Source organism: Enhydra lutris, unplaced genomic scaffold (genome assembly GCF_002288905.1).
Source record: "Enhydra lutris kenyoni isolate GAN:26980312 unplaced genomic scaffold, ASM228890v2 scaffoldscaffold34, whole genome shotgun sequence".
NCBI lineage: Eukaryota > Metazoa > Chordata > Mammalia > Carnivora > Mustelidae > Enhydra > Enhydra lutris.
In genome coordinates, this window is record NW_019154118.1 from 11,132,311 (window position 1) to 11,150,647 (window position 18,337).

The 18,337-nt window shown below is 40.3% G+C and overlaps 1 protein-coding gene across 1 annotated transcript; it reads left to right on the top strand.

The window, feature by feature from the left end:
• The first annotated feature begins 9,679 nt into the window (after window positions 1-9,679).
• LOC111153685 (olfactory receptor 6X1) lies at window positions 9,680-10,618 on the top strand. Its single transcript, XM_022512836.1, has one exon. It carries the CDS (start codon window positions 9,680-9,682, stop codon window positions 10,616-10,618), a length of 939 nt encoding a protein of 312 aa, XP_022368544.1.
• The last annotated feature ends 7,719 nt before the right edge of the window (window positions 10,619-18,337 follow it).

Consider the following 18,337-nt stretch of genomic DNA (forward strand, 5'->3'; position numbering starts at 1 on the left):
ATAAATAAATAAATAAAATCTTAAAAAAAAAAAAAAGTTTGTTGAATATTATATGATGAAAGGTTGGTGTAATCAAAACATAGATGAGTTTAGTAGGGTGTTATGTTGTTCCACACATGGACCTAAAGAATTCTCATTTAAATAAGATGTCTAGGGTGCCTGGGTGGCTCAGTGGGTTAAGCCTCTGCCTTCGGCTCAGGTCATGATCTCAGGGTCTTTGGATGGAGCCCCACATTGAGCTTTCTGCTCAGTGGGGAACCTGCTTCCCCCCTCTTTCTCTGCCTGCCACTCTGCTTGCTGTGATCTTCTCTCTCTGTGTCAAATAAATAAATAAAAATCTTAAAAATAAATAAATAAATAAGATGTCTAACAATGTATTTTAGTTGTTATTAGGACTGACCAGCTTTACACAAAAGAAAGAGTAAGTTATGTAAAATTAAGGTCATCCCCCTCAGGAAAAAAAGACAAGGAGAAGGAGGAAGAAGGAGATAGAGAAGACAAGAATGTGTAGCCATAAAAGGCAGGCTAGAAGAGAGTTCCCAAAGGAGGTAGTCAGTGGTATTGACTGCCACAGATTGATTTATGGGGGGAAAATGCACTAAGAGGAGCGCCTGGGTGGCTCAGTGGGTTAAGCCTCTGCCCTTGGCTCAGGTCATGATCTCAGGGTCTTTGGATGGAGCCCCACATTGGGCTCTCTGCTCAGTGGGGAGCCTGCTTTCTCCTCTCTCTCTCTCTGTCTGCCACTCTGCCTACTTGTGATCTCTCTTTCTGTCAAATAAATAAATAAAATCTTTATATATATATATATGTATATATATATATATATATGCACTAAGAAAATCCTTTCAGATTTGAAAGATAATTTAAAAATTTAAGAATTATTTTAGGTATATAAATTCAGTAAATGGAAACTAAACCTCAGGAAACTAAAGATGGGCAAAGAAATAGAGGTGAAATTACATATTATTTAAGAAAATTTTGCAGGGCGCATGGGTGGCTCAGTGGGTTAAGCCTCTGCCTTCGGCTCAGGTCATGATCCCTGGGTCCTGGGATTGAGCCCTGCATCGGGCTTTCTGCTTGGCAGAGAGCCTGCCCCCCAACCCCGACTGCTTCTCTGACTACTTGTGATCTCTCTGTCAAATAAATAAATAAAATCTTTAAAAAAAAAAAAAGGAAAGAAATTTTGCAATAAAATAAGTCTAAGATAGCTAGGCAGTCAAAGTTTTGTTTTGTTTTAAAACATAAAACTGTGCCTTCTTTTTTTTTTTTTTTTTAAGATTTTACTTATTTATTTGACACAGAGAGATCACAAGTGGTCAGAGGCAGGGAGAGAAAGAGAGGGAAGCAAGCTCCCCACTGAGCAGAAAGCCTGACACAGGGCTCAATCCCAGGACCCTGAGATCATGACCTGAGCCAAAGGCAGAGGTTTAACCCACTGAGCCACCCAGGCACCCCAAACTGTGCCTTCTTAAGGAAGAAAAAAAAAAAAGTCTATTTGGTGAGGGGAAATAGCCAAACAAAGTAGAATTTTGGATGAAGGATACTCTGAAAGACAGCAAGAAAAGAATATCAATAATACTAACAATAAAACCAATACTACACACAAAAATAGGATATGTGATTCTTCTTTTAGCTTCTGCTAGAGAAAAATCTTCCTTCTCTAAGATCAGCATCTCTTCCCCTACTCATGCTGCCTTCCTTATTTTTGAACTATCTCATATCTCTTCAATTATGAATAAATCATCTGTTGGGTACCACTGAAATTTCAGATTTCCATTCCATTACTTTGGAAGAATCTAATAAACAACCATGACAAAATAATCCTACTAGAACAATCTTCCAACCATAAACATAAGAAAAACTAGACAAAATATATGAAACAGGGGCGCCTGGGTGGCTCAGCGGGTTAAAGCCTCTGCCTTCGGCTCGGGTCATGATCCCAGGGTCTTGGGATCGAGCCCCACATCGGGCTCTCTGTGAAGCAGGGAGCCTGCTTCCCTTCCTCTCTCTCTGCCTGCCTCTCTGTCTACTTGTGATCTCTGTCTGTCAAATAAAAAAAAATAAAAAAAAAATATATGAAACAACTATTTTCAGGCACTGGACAAGGAGTCAAGGATGGATAACCATGAAAAAAGGGAAACAAATTAGTCAAACCCTAAAATAGCCGGGGCTCTCCACCTGGAGGTGTCTGTTAGACAACCCTAGAGGGCAAACCCAAGCTAGGCACAGCAGGTAGAGAGACAGAGTTCAGAGTTCAAGGAGACTAAAGCAACTGAGGGGCAAAATACAAAAAAGAAAAATCTCCAGAAATCTGCAAAGGAGTCTCTCATAGTTTATAGCTGAATATAACAAGCTGTACCTGCATGCACAGCTTACTGGGGAGGTGAATGCTGAACTGCAGAACTTGCAGAGGGTTAGATATCAGAGATCCAAGCAACCAGAATGTAAGGACCTCATTGAACACCCAGAACCTTAGAAATTATGTCTTAGCAGGAGAGAGAAATTAGCTCTAAAATGAAGTCTACTCCACTGTGACCCAGAAAATCTTGAAATAATCAAGTAAGTTTACAAATACATTGACAGCTTGTCAGTACCAACTACAATACTCTTTAAAGAAAGAAAAGAAGGGGCACCTGGGTGGCTTAGTGGGTTAAAACCTCTGTTTTCAGCTCGGGTCGTGATCCCATGGTCCTGGGATCAAGCCCCGCATCCAGCTCTGTGCTCAGCAGGGAGCCTGCTTCCCCGCACCCCCCCACCTGCCTCTCTGCCTACTTGTGATCTCTGTCAAATAAATAAATAAAACCTTAAAAAAAAGAAAGAAAGAAAGAAAACAAGACCCAGAATTCAACATTAATAATGTGCAACAACCAACCAAAACTTACTAGACAAAAATAAAAAGGAAATATGATCCAAGATGAAAAGGAGTATCAATCAGTCAATAGCAACACACCCAGAAATAACAGAGATGCTAGAATTATCAGACAGATAATTTTAAATAGCTATGGTAAATATGCTGTAAGATTTTTTTTAATGTGAATATAATGAGGAAAAAATGGAAGATTAAAAAACAAGTAAATGTAACTGAAGAGTATATACAACTGAAGTGAAAATTTTCCTGGATGTATTCAATAGCTGTTTTGACTTCACAATAAAAGAATGTGAAGACGAAGTATAAAAGCTATCCAAACTACGTGTCATGGGGGAATAAAACACTAAAAACAAAATATATGGAGCTTCAGTGGCATTTGGGAAACCACCCAACAATCTAATGTATGTATAATTGGAGGACAAAAAAAGGGGGTGAGGGCAAAAAAAATATTTGAAGAAAAAAATTCAAAGACATAATGACAAAAATTTTTGAAAATTGGATGGAAAATACAAATTTACATTTTCACAAAGTTTTACCAAGCAAGACAAACAAAACTACACCTACACATATCATAATTAAATGTCCAAAAATCAATGATAAAAATTGTTAGGACAATCAGAAATTAAAATACTCACCACACATACCCACATTACAACACATGTTATATAATATTGAAATATACATAATGCATTGCTTATGTCTCATGAGAACCATGCAAATAAGAGGACAATAGAACATATCTTTAAACTGCTTGGGGTTGGGGGTAGAGTGTAAGAAACTCCCTAGAATTCTTTATGCAGTAAATATATCCCTCAAAATGAAGGGCATGTAAGTAAATTTCACACAAACAAAAATAGAAAAAATTTTGCTACAAGACCTTCACTACAAGTAATGTTAAAAATTACCTCAAAATGGAGTGTCTGGGTGGCTCAGTTGGTTAAGCATCTGCCTTCAGGTCAGGTCATGATCCCTGGGTTCTGGGATAGAGCCACAGTTCAGGCTCCCTGCTTAGCTGGGAGTCTGCTTCTCCCTCTCACTCTGCCACTCTCCCTGCTTGTGCTCTCTCACTCTCTCACTCAAATAAATAAAATCTTTAAAAAAAATAATTAAAAATGGATCATACACTTTCAACAGCTAAAAGAAAACAGAAAAGTTTTGCAATCTTGGGGTAGGCAAAGATTTCTTAGACAAGATGCAAAAAAATTAAATGAAATATAAGAAGGAAAAAAATTAGATTTCAAAAATTTAAAACTTTTCTATATTATCAATATATTATCAAAAAATTATTGGAGTCCCTCAGTGGTTCAGTCAGTTAAGTGTCCAACTTGATCTCAGCTCAGGTCTTGATCTCGGGGTCATAAGTTTGAGCCCCATGTTGAGCTCCACACTGAGCATGGAGCCGACTAAAAAAAAAATTATTAGGGGGCCTGGGTGGCTAAGTCTTTTAAGTATCTGCTTTTAGCTCAGGTCATGATCCCAGGGTCCTGGAATCAAGCCCCACATCGACCACCCTGCTCAGCAAGAGCCTGCTTCTCCTTCTCCCACTCCCCTGCTTGTGCTCTCTCTCTCTCTGCCAAATAAATAAATAAAATCTTTAAAAAAATCTTATTTATTTATTTGACAGACAGAGATCACAAGTAGGCAGAGAGAGAGGGGGAAGCAGGCTCCCCGCTGAGCAGAGAGCCCGATGCGGGGCTTGATCCCAAGACCCCGAGATCATGACCTGAATTGAAGGCAGAGGCTTAACCCACTGAGCCACCCAGGCGCCCCATAATCTAATTTTTAGTGAACAAAATATTTAAATTAATTCTTCACAAGAAATAAATGTATGAGGTCGATAAACATACAACAATTTGCTCAATATCACTAGTCATCACAGAAATGCAAATTAAATTAACAATGATAATATCTTACCCCTACAATAATGTCTTTTTTTTAATTGACAATAACAAATATTGGTATAATGTGGAGCAACTAGAACTCTCATATGTTGGCTGATGGGACAGCAAGATGGTGAGATCTCACCGGAAAAAAATTTGGCTCTTTCTTAAAAAATTAAATATACTTACCTCATGCTCAGAAAATTCATCAAACGTTTATTCATCTAAAAGAAATAAATGCATACACTCACAAAAAGATTCCTGCATGAGTGTTCACCACAGCTTGATTTGTATAATCAAAACTGAAACAACTCAAAATCCCATCAACCACTAAATGAATCAATAAGGTGTGGTATGGTTATAGAATATGGAATGTGTAGGGAAGGAAAATTTTCCCTCCTTCCCTAGTTTCTTTGGCTGGTCTAATAATTAAATTGACATAAGACAGATTAAGAGGAGAAAAATTTTTAATTTTGTATGTACAGGAGCTCGTAGGAATACAAGTCTCAAAATAGTGAAAAACAAGGCAGCTTTTATATCTTTTAGACGAAGAAACAATACATTTGTGAGGAATTGACAGGACAAGAGATGTTTGGGCTTGGGGAGGTAAATTGTCAAAGTAACAACGATTGCTTTTATAGCTTTCTTGGCCCTAAATTCTCCATCACTGGTAATAAGGATGTCTCTCTTCCTCCTGGTTCAGGCAGGGTATACCTCACATGGGAGATTTATTTCCTGCTTTCAGGGAGACAAAGGAAGTTCAGAGTGTCCTTGCACTGGTTGCTTTTTAAGAAACTTTAATTTTTTTTTAAAGATTTTATTTATTTATTTGACAGAGAGAGAGAGGTCACAAGTAGGCAGAGAGGCAGACAGAGAGAGAGAGAGGGAAGCAGGCTCCCCACCGAGCAGAGAACCCGACGCGGGGCTCGATCCCAGGACCCCGAGACCATGATCTGAGCCGAAGGCAGAGGCTTTAACCCACTGAGCCACCCAGGCGCCCCAAGAAACTTGAATTTTAAATAACCGATATGCCAAAGGGTTATATTTGGGGGTAGCCTGCCCTGAACCTTATCAAATACTACTCAACAATCAGAAGGAATGAACTTTTTTTTTTTTTTAAAGATTTTATTTATTTACCTGACAGAGAGACAGAGATCACAAGTAGGCAGAGGCAGGCAGAGAGAGAGGGGGAAGCAGGCTCCCCGCTGAGCAGAAAGCCCGACCTGGGACTCGATCCCAGGACCCCGAGATCATGACCCGAGCCGAAGGCAGAGGCCCAACCCACAGAGCCACCCAGGCGCCCCAGGAATGAACTTTTTATATTTGACAATAGGGGTGAATCTCAAAAATCCTTTGCTAAGTGAAAGCATCCAGAAAAGAAAAGAGCATACAGATTGTATGATTTCACTCATATGAAATCATACAGAAGTCAAGACTAATCTACAGGCATAGAAATCAGATCAGCGGTTGTTGGGGTGAGAGGGAAGGTGTTGAGGTAGACTAACTGAAAGTGGGCACGAGGGAACTTTTAGAGTGCTGAGAACATTCAAAATCTTAACTGAGGTAGTGGTTCCATGGGTATACACACCTGTCAAAACCCACTGAACTGTATACCTAAGATGACAGCATTTTATTCTATGTAAACCATACCTCATTAAAGTTTTTTAAATTACAATTTCAACTCCATTTTCTCATTTTGCAGAGTGTCCCCCAATCAACTCTCTGTTGACTCTCAAGAGTTCAAAACCCCATCTTTTCCCTTATCACCATGAGAAAGTTTACAAAAAAGTCATATAATTCTACGCCATTCACTCTTGCATTTCTGCAAAACTGGTCACTTGTCACCTTTTTTTTTTTTTTTTTAAGATTTTATTTATTTATTAGACAGAGATCACAAGTAGGCAGACAGGCAGGCAGAGAGAGAGAGTGGAGGAAGCAGGCTCCCCACTGAGCAGAGAGCCCGATGGCTCGATCCCAGGACCCCGAGATCATGACCTGAGCCGAAGGCAGAGGCTTTAACCCACTGAGCCACCCAGGTGCCCCCACTTGTCACATTCTTAAATCAGATTTCCTACACTTGATTTAACTCAGTTCAATAGAGGATCCCACTTAATTATTAAGAAACCACTGATTTTTCTTCTTGCGGAAACTAAGAAATTCAAGATTTAAAACCCATAAAATCATGGATTCTCTGATTTTGATTTTCTCAGGAGTGGAGGGATGATTGGTACCAATTAGAATTTAGGAAACTACCAATGCCACACCTTGACTTATGAATAAACTTTTAGCAAAACTTTGTTTTCTCCTGGGAGTCTCTGGAGCACATCCATGGAGACTGATGTCCCAGAGGAAGCTGGGAAAGTGCCCCACTAACAAACCATTATTTTGAGAGAAGAATTCTTGATCTAGTGTGAACTAATCTGTTAATCACTTTCAGCACAATTGTCTTAAACGCTGAAGCAATCTTGGCACTTCTTGAAAGCTTCATGAATGGAATTCAGCAAAGCCTAACAGCACTTAACCTTAAATTTTAGAAAGAGAGATTCAATTTCCTGGTGCAAAAAAGAAGGAAATTTTCTGTTTCAATTCTGTGCCTTTATAAGAATCTCTCCTTTCCTTTCAGTCTGCTTGTGGATAAGGACACGCCTCAGGACCAGAAGTGTTTCCCTGGGAATCATTAGTGCTGTGAATATTGCTTTGCTACTGAGAAGCAAAGAGTACTATTCTGGGTAAAGTATTGCTCTTCTGTAGAATTAATAGATAGGTCTAGCCTTGATGCCTTAAGCCTTGAAATACGTTCCAATTAATGCATCTCAGTCTCATATAGAAATGTCATCATAACCATGACTGGCCTTGGACCAGCAAGCAGTCTTAATTCGCTGTGCTTTACCTGCAACCATCAATCCTTGGGATGAATTTCATACTGGCTGTCTTTCTTTGCATCCCAGTTTTACGCAGCCCCCCAAGCAGTGATTCCTGATAGGCTTCCCTTTGTGGAACTCATAATAGAGTATAATCCAGGTACCTTTGCTCCTACTCCTACACCATCGGGCATCTTCAAATTTATTACATGATCCAAGTCTTGATAAATTGAAACTGCCAGAGACAATTAAAAAAAAAAAAATGGATAAGTAAATGAACAAAAGATGAGACTTGGGACATATTGCCCTTAGCCCAGATTCAGAAAAGATATATGTTAACACCTTTCTACTTTTTTCTTCTTTTGAGACAATGAAAAGCTTAAGAAAAATGAAGGATGCTTCATCGCCACAATATAGCTCAGAAAAAAATGATTCCATTCTACCTCAAACCATTGAGCATCAAGCAGGTTGAGCAAGCTCTCTGTACTCAAGATCTGGGATAATAACCAGAACACAGTCAGAAACATGGGAAAGATGCAGTCGAAAGTTTTGCATGCAGCAAAATTTATATAAAAGCTGGAAGCAGCAGCAGACTTGGAGATAAATTATTTAGCAAACAGTCCCTGTTAGTCTCCAGCATTTGAAATATAACACTAGCGTTTTATAAACATATGCATGTATCAATCTACATAAACTCATAGGAAACTGGGGACACAGTGTCAACAAACTATCCATTTATATAATCCTTCAGAAAATCTCTCTTGAGGGCTTATTTTATGCCCCACAGATATTATTGCCTTAGATTCTGTGGAGGAATCCAAACAAACTGTAAATACAGTTTGGTAAGCGGTCGCATATGGAAATGGCGGGGAGGAGGGTGGGAGTCACACCAGAATGAGATGGGAAGTTAGACAAGGCTTTCCTGACGGCTCCTGGGCCGGCGTCTAGAAGACAGACTGGATTTAGCCAAATCTGGGAGGGATTGGGAAAGGGATTCTAGGTCAAGGTAATAGCATGTGCACTGATGAGGGGGGGAGAGAGAGGATGGCCCCTTCGGGGAACCAAAGAAGGGGTCAGCAAACTTCTGCTGTAAAAGGCAGACCTGATCATGACTATTTTAGGCTTTTCCACGTCCTATAGTCTCTGCCTTAACTCCTCAACTCTGCTGCTGTAGCACCAAAGCAGCCACAAGCAATATGTAAATGAATTAGTGCGGTTCCGGGGAAATCTTATTTCCAGAGAGTGAATTTCCATATACAGATAGGAATGCTTTGCTTGGTATGGAAAGATACTCAGTCATAAAGGAAGGTGTTGGTAAGGATGTACTTTCCAGGATTCAGTCTGTTAACGCAAGCATTTGCTAGCCTTTTAACTTTGTTAGTTTCATGTCTACGGATCTTTATTCGGTGTACAGTCATTAAGTACTTTTGTATATCAGGTCCTAATTCAGCTGGTCTTGGCATTTTGAATTAAAGCTTAGTACATTTTCCTACTTGCTTAGCAAGTGTATTCACTTCGTTTGAATGTGTTTTAGTCTCCTTTGTTAAGAGTCTGAATTAGAATTTGGAAATGGATTCTTGAGAGAAACATCTGTTCTATTATCTAAGTTGTATTTCACTGCTAATATATAACAGCAATGATTTTTAGTTGTATAAATAGACACAGAGAACCGTGGGGGGTTGTAAAATCAGCTTTCTTACACATATGTGTAATATAAATCAAGAATTTCTTTTAGAAAGTAATAGGGGAGTGTGGGTTAATTTCTTAGGAGCCCCCAGCAGTGATCATTCTTACAGCCGTACACGGTTGGGAAAGTGCTTTTCCACTCACCGAGTGTACTTAATACTTTCAAAGTCCATTAGAAGCTGGTTTAGCTGGCAAAAGGACAAGCCCAATCCTGAGTAAGGAAGAAGTGCTGAAGGTGTGTATGTGCAGGGAAGTGTCCTGAAGGACCTTAAATGGAATCAGAATCTCCTTTTTTCTTTTCTTTCTTTCTTTCTTTTTTTGGTCCAATCTATATTTGAGCATGAGATTTGAAGGAGCTGCTTTCTTGCTTGTCTTTCTAGAGTATGAGAAATGGCACAACAATCACAGAGTTCATCCTTCTAGGATTTCCTGACATCGAAGGACTGCAGGTCCCCCTTTTCATAGTCATCTTTTTCATCTACATATTAACCCTTGCAGGCAATGGGCTCATAACTGCCATTGTCTGGGTGGAGCCCAGGCTACAAATACCAATGTACTTCTTCCTCTGCAACTTGTCCTTCCTAGAGATCTGGTACACCACCACGGTCATCCCCAAACTGTTGGAAACTTTGGTGGTGGCAAGAACAGTTATCTGCATGCCCTGCTGCCTGCTGCAGGCCTTCTTTCACTTTTTCCTGGGCACCACCGAGTTCTTTATCCTCACTGCCATGTCTTTCGACCGTTACCTGGCCATCTGCAAGCCCCTTCGCTACCCCACCATTATGACCAGCAGCCTCTGCCTGCAACTTGCCCTCGGTTCCTGGGCGGTGGGCTTTACCATTGTCTTTTGTCAGATGCTGCTGCTTGTCCAGTTGCCCTTCTGTGGCAACAACATCATCAATCATTTCTACTGTGATGTGGGTCCCATTTTGAAAGCAGCCTGCACAGACACAAGCATTCTGGAGCTCCTGGGTCTTTTGGCGACCGTCCTCGTGATCCCAGGGTCACTCCTCTTCACGGTGATTTCTTATATCTATATCCTGTCCGCCATCCTACAGATCCCTTCAGCCCCTGGCCGACGGAAAACTTTCTCTACCTGTGCCTCGCACTTGACAGTAGTCTCCCTGCTCTATGGTGCTGTTTTGTTCATGTACCTGAGACCCACAACACACTCTTCCTTTAAGATTAATAAGGTGGTGTCAGTGCTGAACACTATTCTCACACCTCTTCTGAATCCCTTCGTTTATACAATTAGAAACAAGGAAGTGAAAGCAGCCCTAATGAAGGCAATGGCTTGTTCGAAGACTCCTCATCCACAGTAAAACATGCAACACATCAAAATGAACTTAAGGCAGATACAACAATTAAATGTGAAAGAGGACTGTGGAGAAGGTAAAGATGTAAAAGCAAACTATGATGGTTAAAGTTTCCTATAAGAATTTGTTATGTATGGGGCACCTGGGTGGCTCAGTCGTTAAGCGTTTGCCTTCGGCTCGGGTCATGGTCCCAGGGTCCTGGGATCAAGCCCCGCATCAGGCTGCCTGCTCAGCGGGGCGCCTGCTTCTCCCTCTTCCATTCCCCCTGCTTGTGTTCCCTCTCTCTCTGTGTCAAGTAAATAGGTAAAATCTTTAAAAAAAAAAAAAAAGAATTTGTTATGTATGTTATGTTGTATGTATGTTATGTATGTTCATGTTATATATATATTTATATATATAATGTATGTATGTATATTATGACCCAGGAGCCCTTCAAAAGAAATGAACTCATTCTCCAACAAGGAAATCCCACCTTTCAATGCATCCAGTAGAAACCACAAGACTCAAGGACAACTGTCAGTAACTTAAAAAAAAAATGTGGGGCGCCTGGGTGGCTCAATGGGTTAAGCCTCTGCCTTTGGCTTGGGTCATGATCTCAGGGTCCTGGGAGCAAGCCCCACATCAGTCTCTCTGCTCAGCAGGGAGCCTGCTTCCCCCTCTTTCTCTGCCTGCCTCTCTGCCTACTTGTGATTTCTGTCAAATAAATTAAAAATCTTTAAAAAAATGTAAGGAATCCTATCTCCCTCTTTGTTTATAATAACTCTTCTTGCCTCATTTCCTTATCAAAGACATAAAACATCCCACATATTTTCTTAGTACTTAGTCCCTTCACAGTAGAAGTCCCTGGTAGGCTTCTGATCAATTCTAATGGGTCTTTCAGAAATGTTTTAAATAAACCAAGTTTTTGTTTGATAATGTGTTAATAAGGGAACTTTCATTTTAATAGAATACAAATGTCTACATACACCTAAATGTGTTTATTCCCACTTAATACCAAAACTTGAGGACAGCATGTGAAAATTTCCAATTGGATTAGGCTGGTTCCTATGTTCCACTCTAAGTAGTCTAGGTGCCTATGAAACCAAAAAAAGTTTGAGAGCCAATAGAACTATGAAAGCTTTCTTGCTGGAAAACTCAGCCCCAAGGTTACATTAATGACAGGGCTTGAATGTAAGGTTATCATGTAAGTTCCCTCAAGGAATGACAAACATATTCATTTAACCATGTTCTCAGGCAAGACATTTGGCAGAAAAAGTTCTACAGAATGATGATGTAGGTGACTCACAGTTGTAATAACAAGTATTATATATGCCCCTCTCCCCACAGCAAAGAAAATCTATAATTAAAAGTCCACTAAACTGCGATTTTTTAAAAAAAAAGGATTATTTATTGCACATCCCTTTTAATATGTTTTGCAAAAGCAAAACAAAGTGTAATGAGGTGAAAATGTTAATCTCGATTGTCCAATTGGATTTTATCTTACAGAGGAGCTGTCTTGGGGCCAGGCAGGTGGAATTGGTCATTTGAAGGCAGAGAGAGAGTCCCTAAGGATGAATATTATCAACAGCCCTTTCATCAAAAGAATGATTTAAATTGCCCTGAATGAGAAAATCTGGGTAATATCTAAGTGGTCCCCAGAGAGGAAAATGGCACAGAAAGTAAAAAAGGAGAAATGAGCAAAAAGATGACTGTAGCAGAAAAGTTTGTGAGAAGAAGTCAGTGGAAATTCTCTGAAGTTGGAGAGCCTATAGAGCATTTTTAAAATGGAGATGCCTATCTTCAGTTTGAGGTCACATTTCTACGCTGTTCAACTGTCTTCCTCTTGAACCTTCAGTAACGTTGTCTACATTACCAAATATATGTATGAACATCATGTGTATGTCACACGTATTCACATATGTGTATGTTATGTGTGTAATTCAAGGAAGAACTAAGTTTCCTGTCTGGAATGATGTGGTTTGAATTAAAGAAAGCCCACAGAAAAGCTTACAGCAATGGCCACAGGATATGCAGAAATTTTAGGAAGAACTTCAGACTTTTTTTGGCGTGGGCATGGTTCCAGTTCGCCTCTATCTAGGGGAATTGTGATACCTGAGTTATATTATTACTTTAAAACATTTTTAAGATCTGATTTCAAGTTTCGTAAGTATCAGTTTTCCTGGGTCTAGCTTATTGTCTTAAGAGTTACCTGTTTGATGGCAGACAGAGGTAACATAAAACACCTTGACAGATCTTATAAAGGAGAGAAGAGAGTACCACCAGAGTACGACCACACTCCAATTCATGAAAATAAAAATAGACACCATTTATTCATGCATTTTTCATATTTGATTGGTGTATTGGTATCATGTCGCAAGCAATGTGCAAGGTAACTGATTTCTGTTGAAAAAAAAACATATTTTGGTAGTCTGCCAGAGAATGAGTTCTAGGAGTTGGAAATACCAGAGTTGGAGAGGTCTAGCCAACAAATAAGCTCCAATACCTGAACATCAAGAATGAAATGGGTTACAGGACTTCTAGGCAGCCCTGCCTTAGATCTCCACCAACATGGTCCCTCCAAAGTCACCTCCAGGGCCTACAGAAGCCAGAGTGCTATTTTGAGGAGAAGGAGCCCTGGCCACAGAGACAACATGGCAAAGATTGACTCTCCATTGCCCTTTTTTTCCTAGGGCTCTAGAACCCAAATATCTTCCTCAAATGTACATACCCAGCTTTCTCCAAGAGAATAAGAAATTACACAAGAACTCATCCAAACAATATCATAAACAACTTCTTCCTCAGATCCCTGGATATTAATTATTTTTCTATTACTGGAAACTCTAATGACAAGGTTGAACTCATGCATACAGCTGAGCCAAATCCTTGACAATGAGCTCTTGAGTTAATTTGTACCTGAAAAACGTACCCCTTAAGTAAAGGGGTTGTTTCCGTGATAGGTTCCAAGAATACCTCAGTTATTAAAAGCAGGGTTCAAAGATTCAGACTTGACATACAGAGTTAGACAAAATTAAACAGTTTTCTTCACTACTCAATTTCTCAGAATCTTTAAGACTATGTTAAAAATAAATTTCTAACTCCCAAGCTTATGCATATTAAACTGTCTGTTATATCATCTTGATTTTATTAAGAACCGTGCCCGCTATTAGTGATGTAAACCAGAGCAATGACCATTTCAAAAGGTCCTCTCCTCAACCAATCAAATGGTGGCTTCGTTTTCCTGCCTTATTTGGGCAAAACTTCCTTTCCTTCTCCAAGATCTAGTCCTTCCCTTGTAACTCAGAAAGATCAAAGTCACTTTTGAGAGGTACAGCTCTCCCTTACCTCTCAGGTAATAAATTCAGCTTGACTTTTCAATTCTATTAATCTTCAATACATTAGATACTTCCAAGAGGAAGATAAAGAATATGCCTTTCCCAAGCTTACCCAGCTACAGACTGCTTTTCTCAATGTGCCTTAGACTAAGACTTTCCTGCCATCTTCCTTGAGGGGCATCCAAAGTCATCTCTGTATTTATCAGGCTATTATAATTCCATGATATTTGTAAATGAGATGAAATTTTTAAGCTCCCATACAAGAAAAGCTGAATGCACAAAGAACTGGACATGATTACATATCTACCAAAGCATCTAATGCCTGACCAAGTGGGTCCCCACCACTTTGAATTACATATTCTCCTTGCAAGTTTAATGCCATTTACACATGACTCTTCCAAAACCATTACTTTCTGTGTTCACCTGGTATTCTGCTAGTCTCAGACTGAACAACTAAAAGAGTAGAATGACATGCACTTTCAGATGAGCCCACTCCACTAATTACTCCTGCCATTTCTTTGATTTTTGGAAAATAGTCTCTCTCTTCCAAGTGCAGAAGCAACCATTTTCCTAATAATTAGGTTTTTGTTCTTCATCAAATACTGTTAAAAAAAATAACAACCTAATGCCCCAATCTCCCCCCCCCCATGGCTTTAGTCCAAGCACTTGACCTATAATAATAACTTTATAAATCACCTTTCCACATCCACTCTTGGACCCCTTCATTCTCCTCTGTGGCCAGAAGGAGCTTATAAAAATATATATCTAATCATGTCACTTAATTAAAATCCTTCAGTGGCTTCCCATTAGCTGTAGCAGATAATGCTTAATTTAGTCTATAAGACCTTTGGTCTATCAGATCTGATCCCTGTTCACAATACCAGGTCCATCTCATATATTTCTCTGTGGCTCTCTGGCCCTAGACACACTATCCCTTCAGTTTCTCTAATACTCTAAGCTCCTTTCCACCTCAGGACCCTTGCATATGCACTATTTCCCATTACTTCAAATATTCTTTTTTTTTTTTAAAAGATTTTATTTATTTATTTGGCAGACAGAGATCACAAGTAGGCAGAGAGGCAGGCAGAGAGAGAGGAGGAAGCAGGCTCCCGGCTGAGCAGAGAGCCCGATGCGGGGCTCGATCCCAGGACCCTGAGATCATGACCTGAGCCGAAGGCAGAGGCTTAACCCACTGAGCCACCCAGGCGCCCCTCAAATATTCTTTTTTACCCCACTTCCCATTCCTACCCCCAATCTCAGCCTGCCTACTCATCCTTCAGAACTCTGTTCAAAGCTTACTACTCAAGAAAGTTTCCCGTAACCATCTTTCTTTCAGCACCATCACCAGGATTAGGACTGCCAGTCATAAGCTCTCATAACATGCTGTACTTCTCCTTTGTAGAACCTACCACAGTCATAAACAATTTATACAAATGTGTTTCTTTCCTCCCAAACATATATACCACAAGAAAGTTAGCTCCGCGAGGACAGGTTGTTCTCCACTGTATTCCATATACTACCACAGTGTCCAGGAATAGTAGTTACTTGATAAATAAATCCCACTGATGAATGAAGGACCAAAAACTGGACTGACAGAAAACCAGTCACATCACAAACGGACTGTAATCTCTGTAGTTCTGTTTGTAAATACCCCATACTGTGGTTTGTGGTTATTTTTTAGATTTTATTTATTTATTTGACAGAGAAATCACAAGTAGGCAGAGAGACAGACAGAGAGCGGGGGGGCGGGAGGGGGCGGGAAGCAGGCTCCCTGCTGAGCAGAGAGCCCCATGCAGCACTCAATCCCAGGTCCCTGGGATCACAACCTGAGCTGAAGGCAGTGGTTTAACCCACTGAGCCACTCAGGCGCCCCCACATACTCTGTGTTTTAAAAGTATAAATGAATTACCATAAACAATATTAGATTAGAATCCCCAATTTATACCAATCACAAAAATAAATGCAAAATCTAACCATAAAAAGGAGAGCAAAAAATGTAGTAAAAAAAATATAGGAGGAAGCCCTGATGATTTTGATGTGGAAAAAAATGTTCTGAAATAAGACATGAAAATCAAAGCCACTGAGAAAGAGAGTATCACATTTATCTGATTTGAGTTAATTTAAAAAAAATTTTTATTTATCCAATTTAAACTTTATTCAATTTAAACTTCAAGACAATAAATTTATCCAATTTAAACTTTATCCAATTAAAACTTTATGCAATTTAAACTTTAAGACAATAAACGAAGTTAGAATGTAAGCTATAAAGCCGAAGAAAGTATTTGCAACATATATATTAAATGATTACTATCAAGAATATATAACATTTAACAATGAATAAGAAAAACATCCAACTGAGAAATGGGCAAACACATGGGAGAACTACAAGTTACCAATAAACATATAAAGAATGTTCATTTTCATTCTTAATCCTGGAAAGGAAAGGTAAAATATGAGACACCACTTTCTTACCCATTTTACAAGTTTTTTTGAGAGAGAATGAGAGAATGAACTGGGTGGCGAGGCCGGGGGATGGGGCAGATGAAGAGGGAGATAGAGAATCTTAAGCAGGCTCCCTGCTCAGTGCTCAATCCCAGGACCCTGAGACCATGACCCAGGCCAGAACCAAAACTTGGATACTTAACCAGCTGAGCCACCCAGGTACCCCTCACTTAGGAGGTTAGCAACATCAATAGTGGCATGAATATGGGGGAGGGCACCTGGGTGGCTCAGTGGGTTAAAGCCTCTGCCTTCGTCGGCTCAGCTCATGATCTCAGGATCCTGGGATCGAGTCCCGAATCGGGCTCTCTGCTCAGCAGGGAGCCTGCTTCCTCCTCTCTCTCTGCCTGCCTCTCTGCCTACTTGTGATCTTTCTCTGTCAAATAACTAAATAAAATCTTAAAAAAAAATTTGAATATGGGGGAAAATATTCTCATATGTGGCTTTTAAGATCATACACTGGTGCCGTCTCTGGGAGATAATTTGGTAGTATTGATTGAATGTATAAAACCTATATGACCCAGCAATACTTTTTGTCTGTCCCAGAGTAACATTTGCATGTATGCATGAAAAAGATGTTTACTATAGCATTATTTGTGTTATTAACAATTATAAACAACACATATTATCTATAGGCAAATGGCTAGACACACTATAGAATGTTACGAATGCAAAAAGTAGGAGGAATAAGGCAGATCTCTATGTACTATGAGCAGGTCTCCAAGGCCCAGTACTAGGAGAAAATAGCGAATTGAGGAATCTAACATGAACCCACACATATATGCACATGCACACAAAATAATATTATATGATTTCTATGAATACACAAGTTTATTATATGTAAAAGTAGGGTAAAGGTCTGGAAGGTAAGTACCTGAGAATGAACCTTTGGTGGGAGAGATGAGGAAGCCAGGATTAGTAAAAGATCACTAACTTTATCTGCAATGTCTGAAATGTTTAGAAAAACATTTATGTATCATTTATGAACTTACTATTTTAAAATATCGAATGAAATCTATAACCAGAACATCTGACACACAGTAGGCCTTCACGAACCGTATATTCCTGGCTCTCCATCAAAAGTGATGAATACCTCGGCTTCAAAAGCAGTAGACTGATCCCAGCAATGTGTCCCACGAAAATAAAACGTGTAAGAAAGACACAGATGTGGGGGGGGGGGGGAGAGAAGGCCCTCCCATGGCATGTGGAAAGTGGTGACTTAGGGGGTTCAAGGGACAGGGAGAGTAAAGAGGAAAATAGCAGAGGTCACTGACCTAGACACAACTGAACAAATGAGATCAGGGAGGTCAGTCTTAACAAAACACAAAGACACGCTCCAAGGAAAACAGAAGAGAACAGGATACCCTAACTCTTCTCTTACTAAGCTTCTACTACGTTCCAAAGGGTTCACTTGCAATATATCCCTTAGCTCTCAGAGCAAGGCTTATAATTACACCCATTTTAGAAGATGAACACTGAGCCTTAGAGGGGTAGAGGGGTTTGCCCGATGCCCCACAACTGTTGGCGAATGCAAGAGCCAAACCCCAAACTACTCTCTTTGCTATCCTGCTTCGCGAACAATTAAGAAAAACCAAGACTCCAAAATCAAAGCAGAGATCAAAAAACGGTGAAACGGGTCTGTGAGTAAACTGAAGGCCCGGGACTGCAGGAGGGGCGTGCGGCCGGAAGCGGTCTGGCCCCAGGCTTTCCGCGCTGGGTCCCCGCGACCATCAGAGCCTCCAACAGCGCCGAGCACACAGAGACCAAACCTCCCACCGCCTAGAAGGGCTCCAGCGCCTCGAGGAGGCGGGGCAAAGCCCAGTTTCCGGTTCCGGGCGCAAAGGCCCCACGTGTTCCGACCCGCCAGGCCCCGCGCGGCTCGGATCCGGCGGCGCTGCTACGGCCGGGAGTGGGT

Coding starts and splice junctions, on each gene's coding strand:
- LOC111153685 (XM_022512836.1), top strand. CDS start 9,680: ATGAGAAATGGCACAACAATCACAGAGTTCATCCTTCTAGGATTTCCT.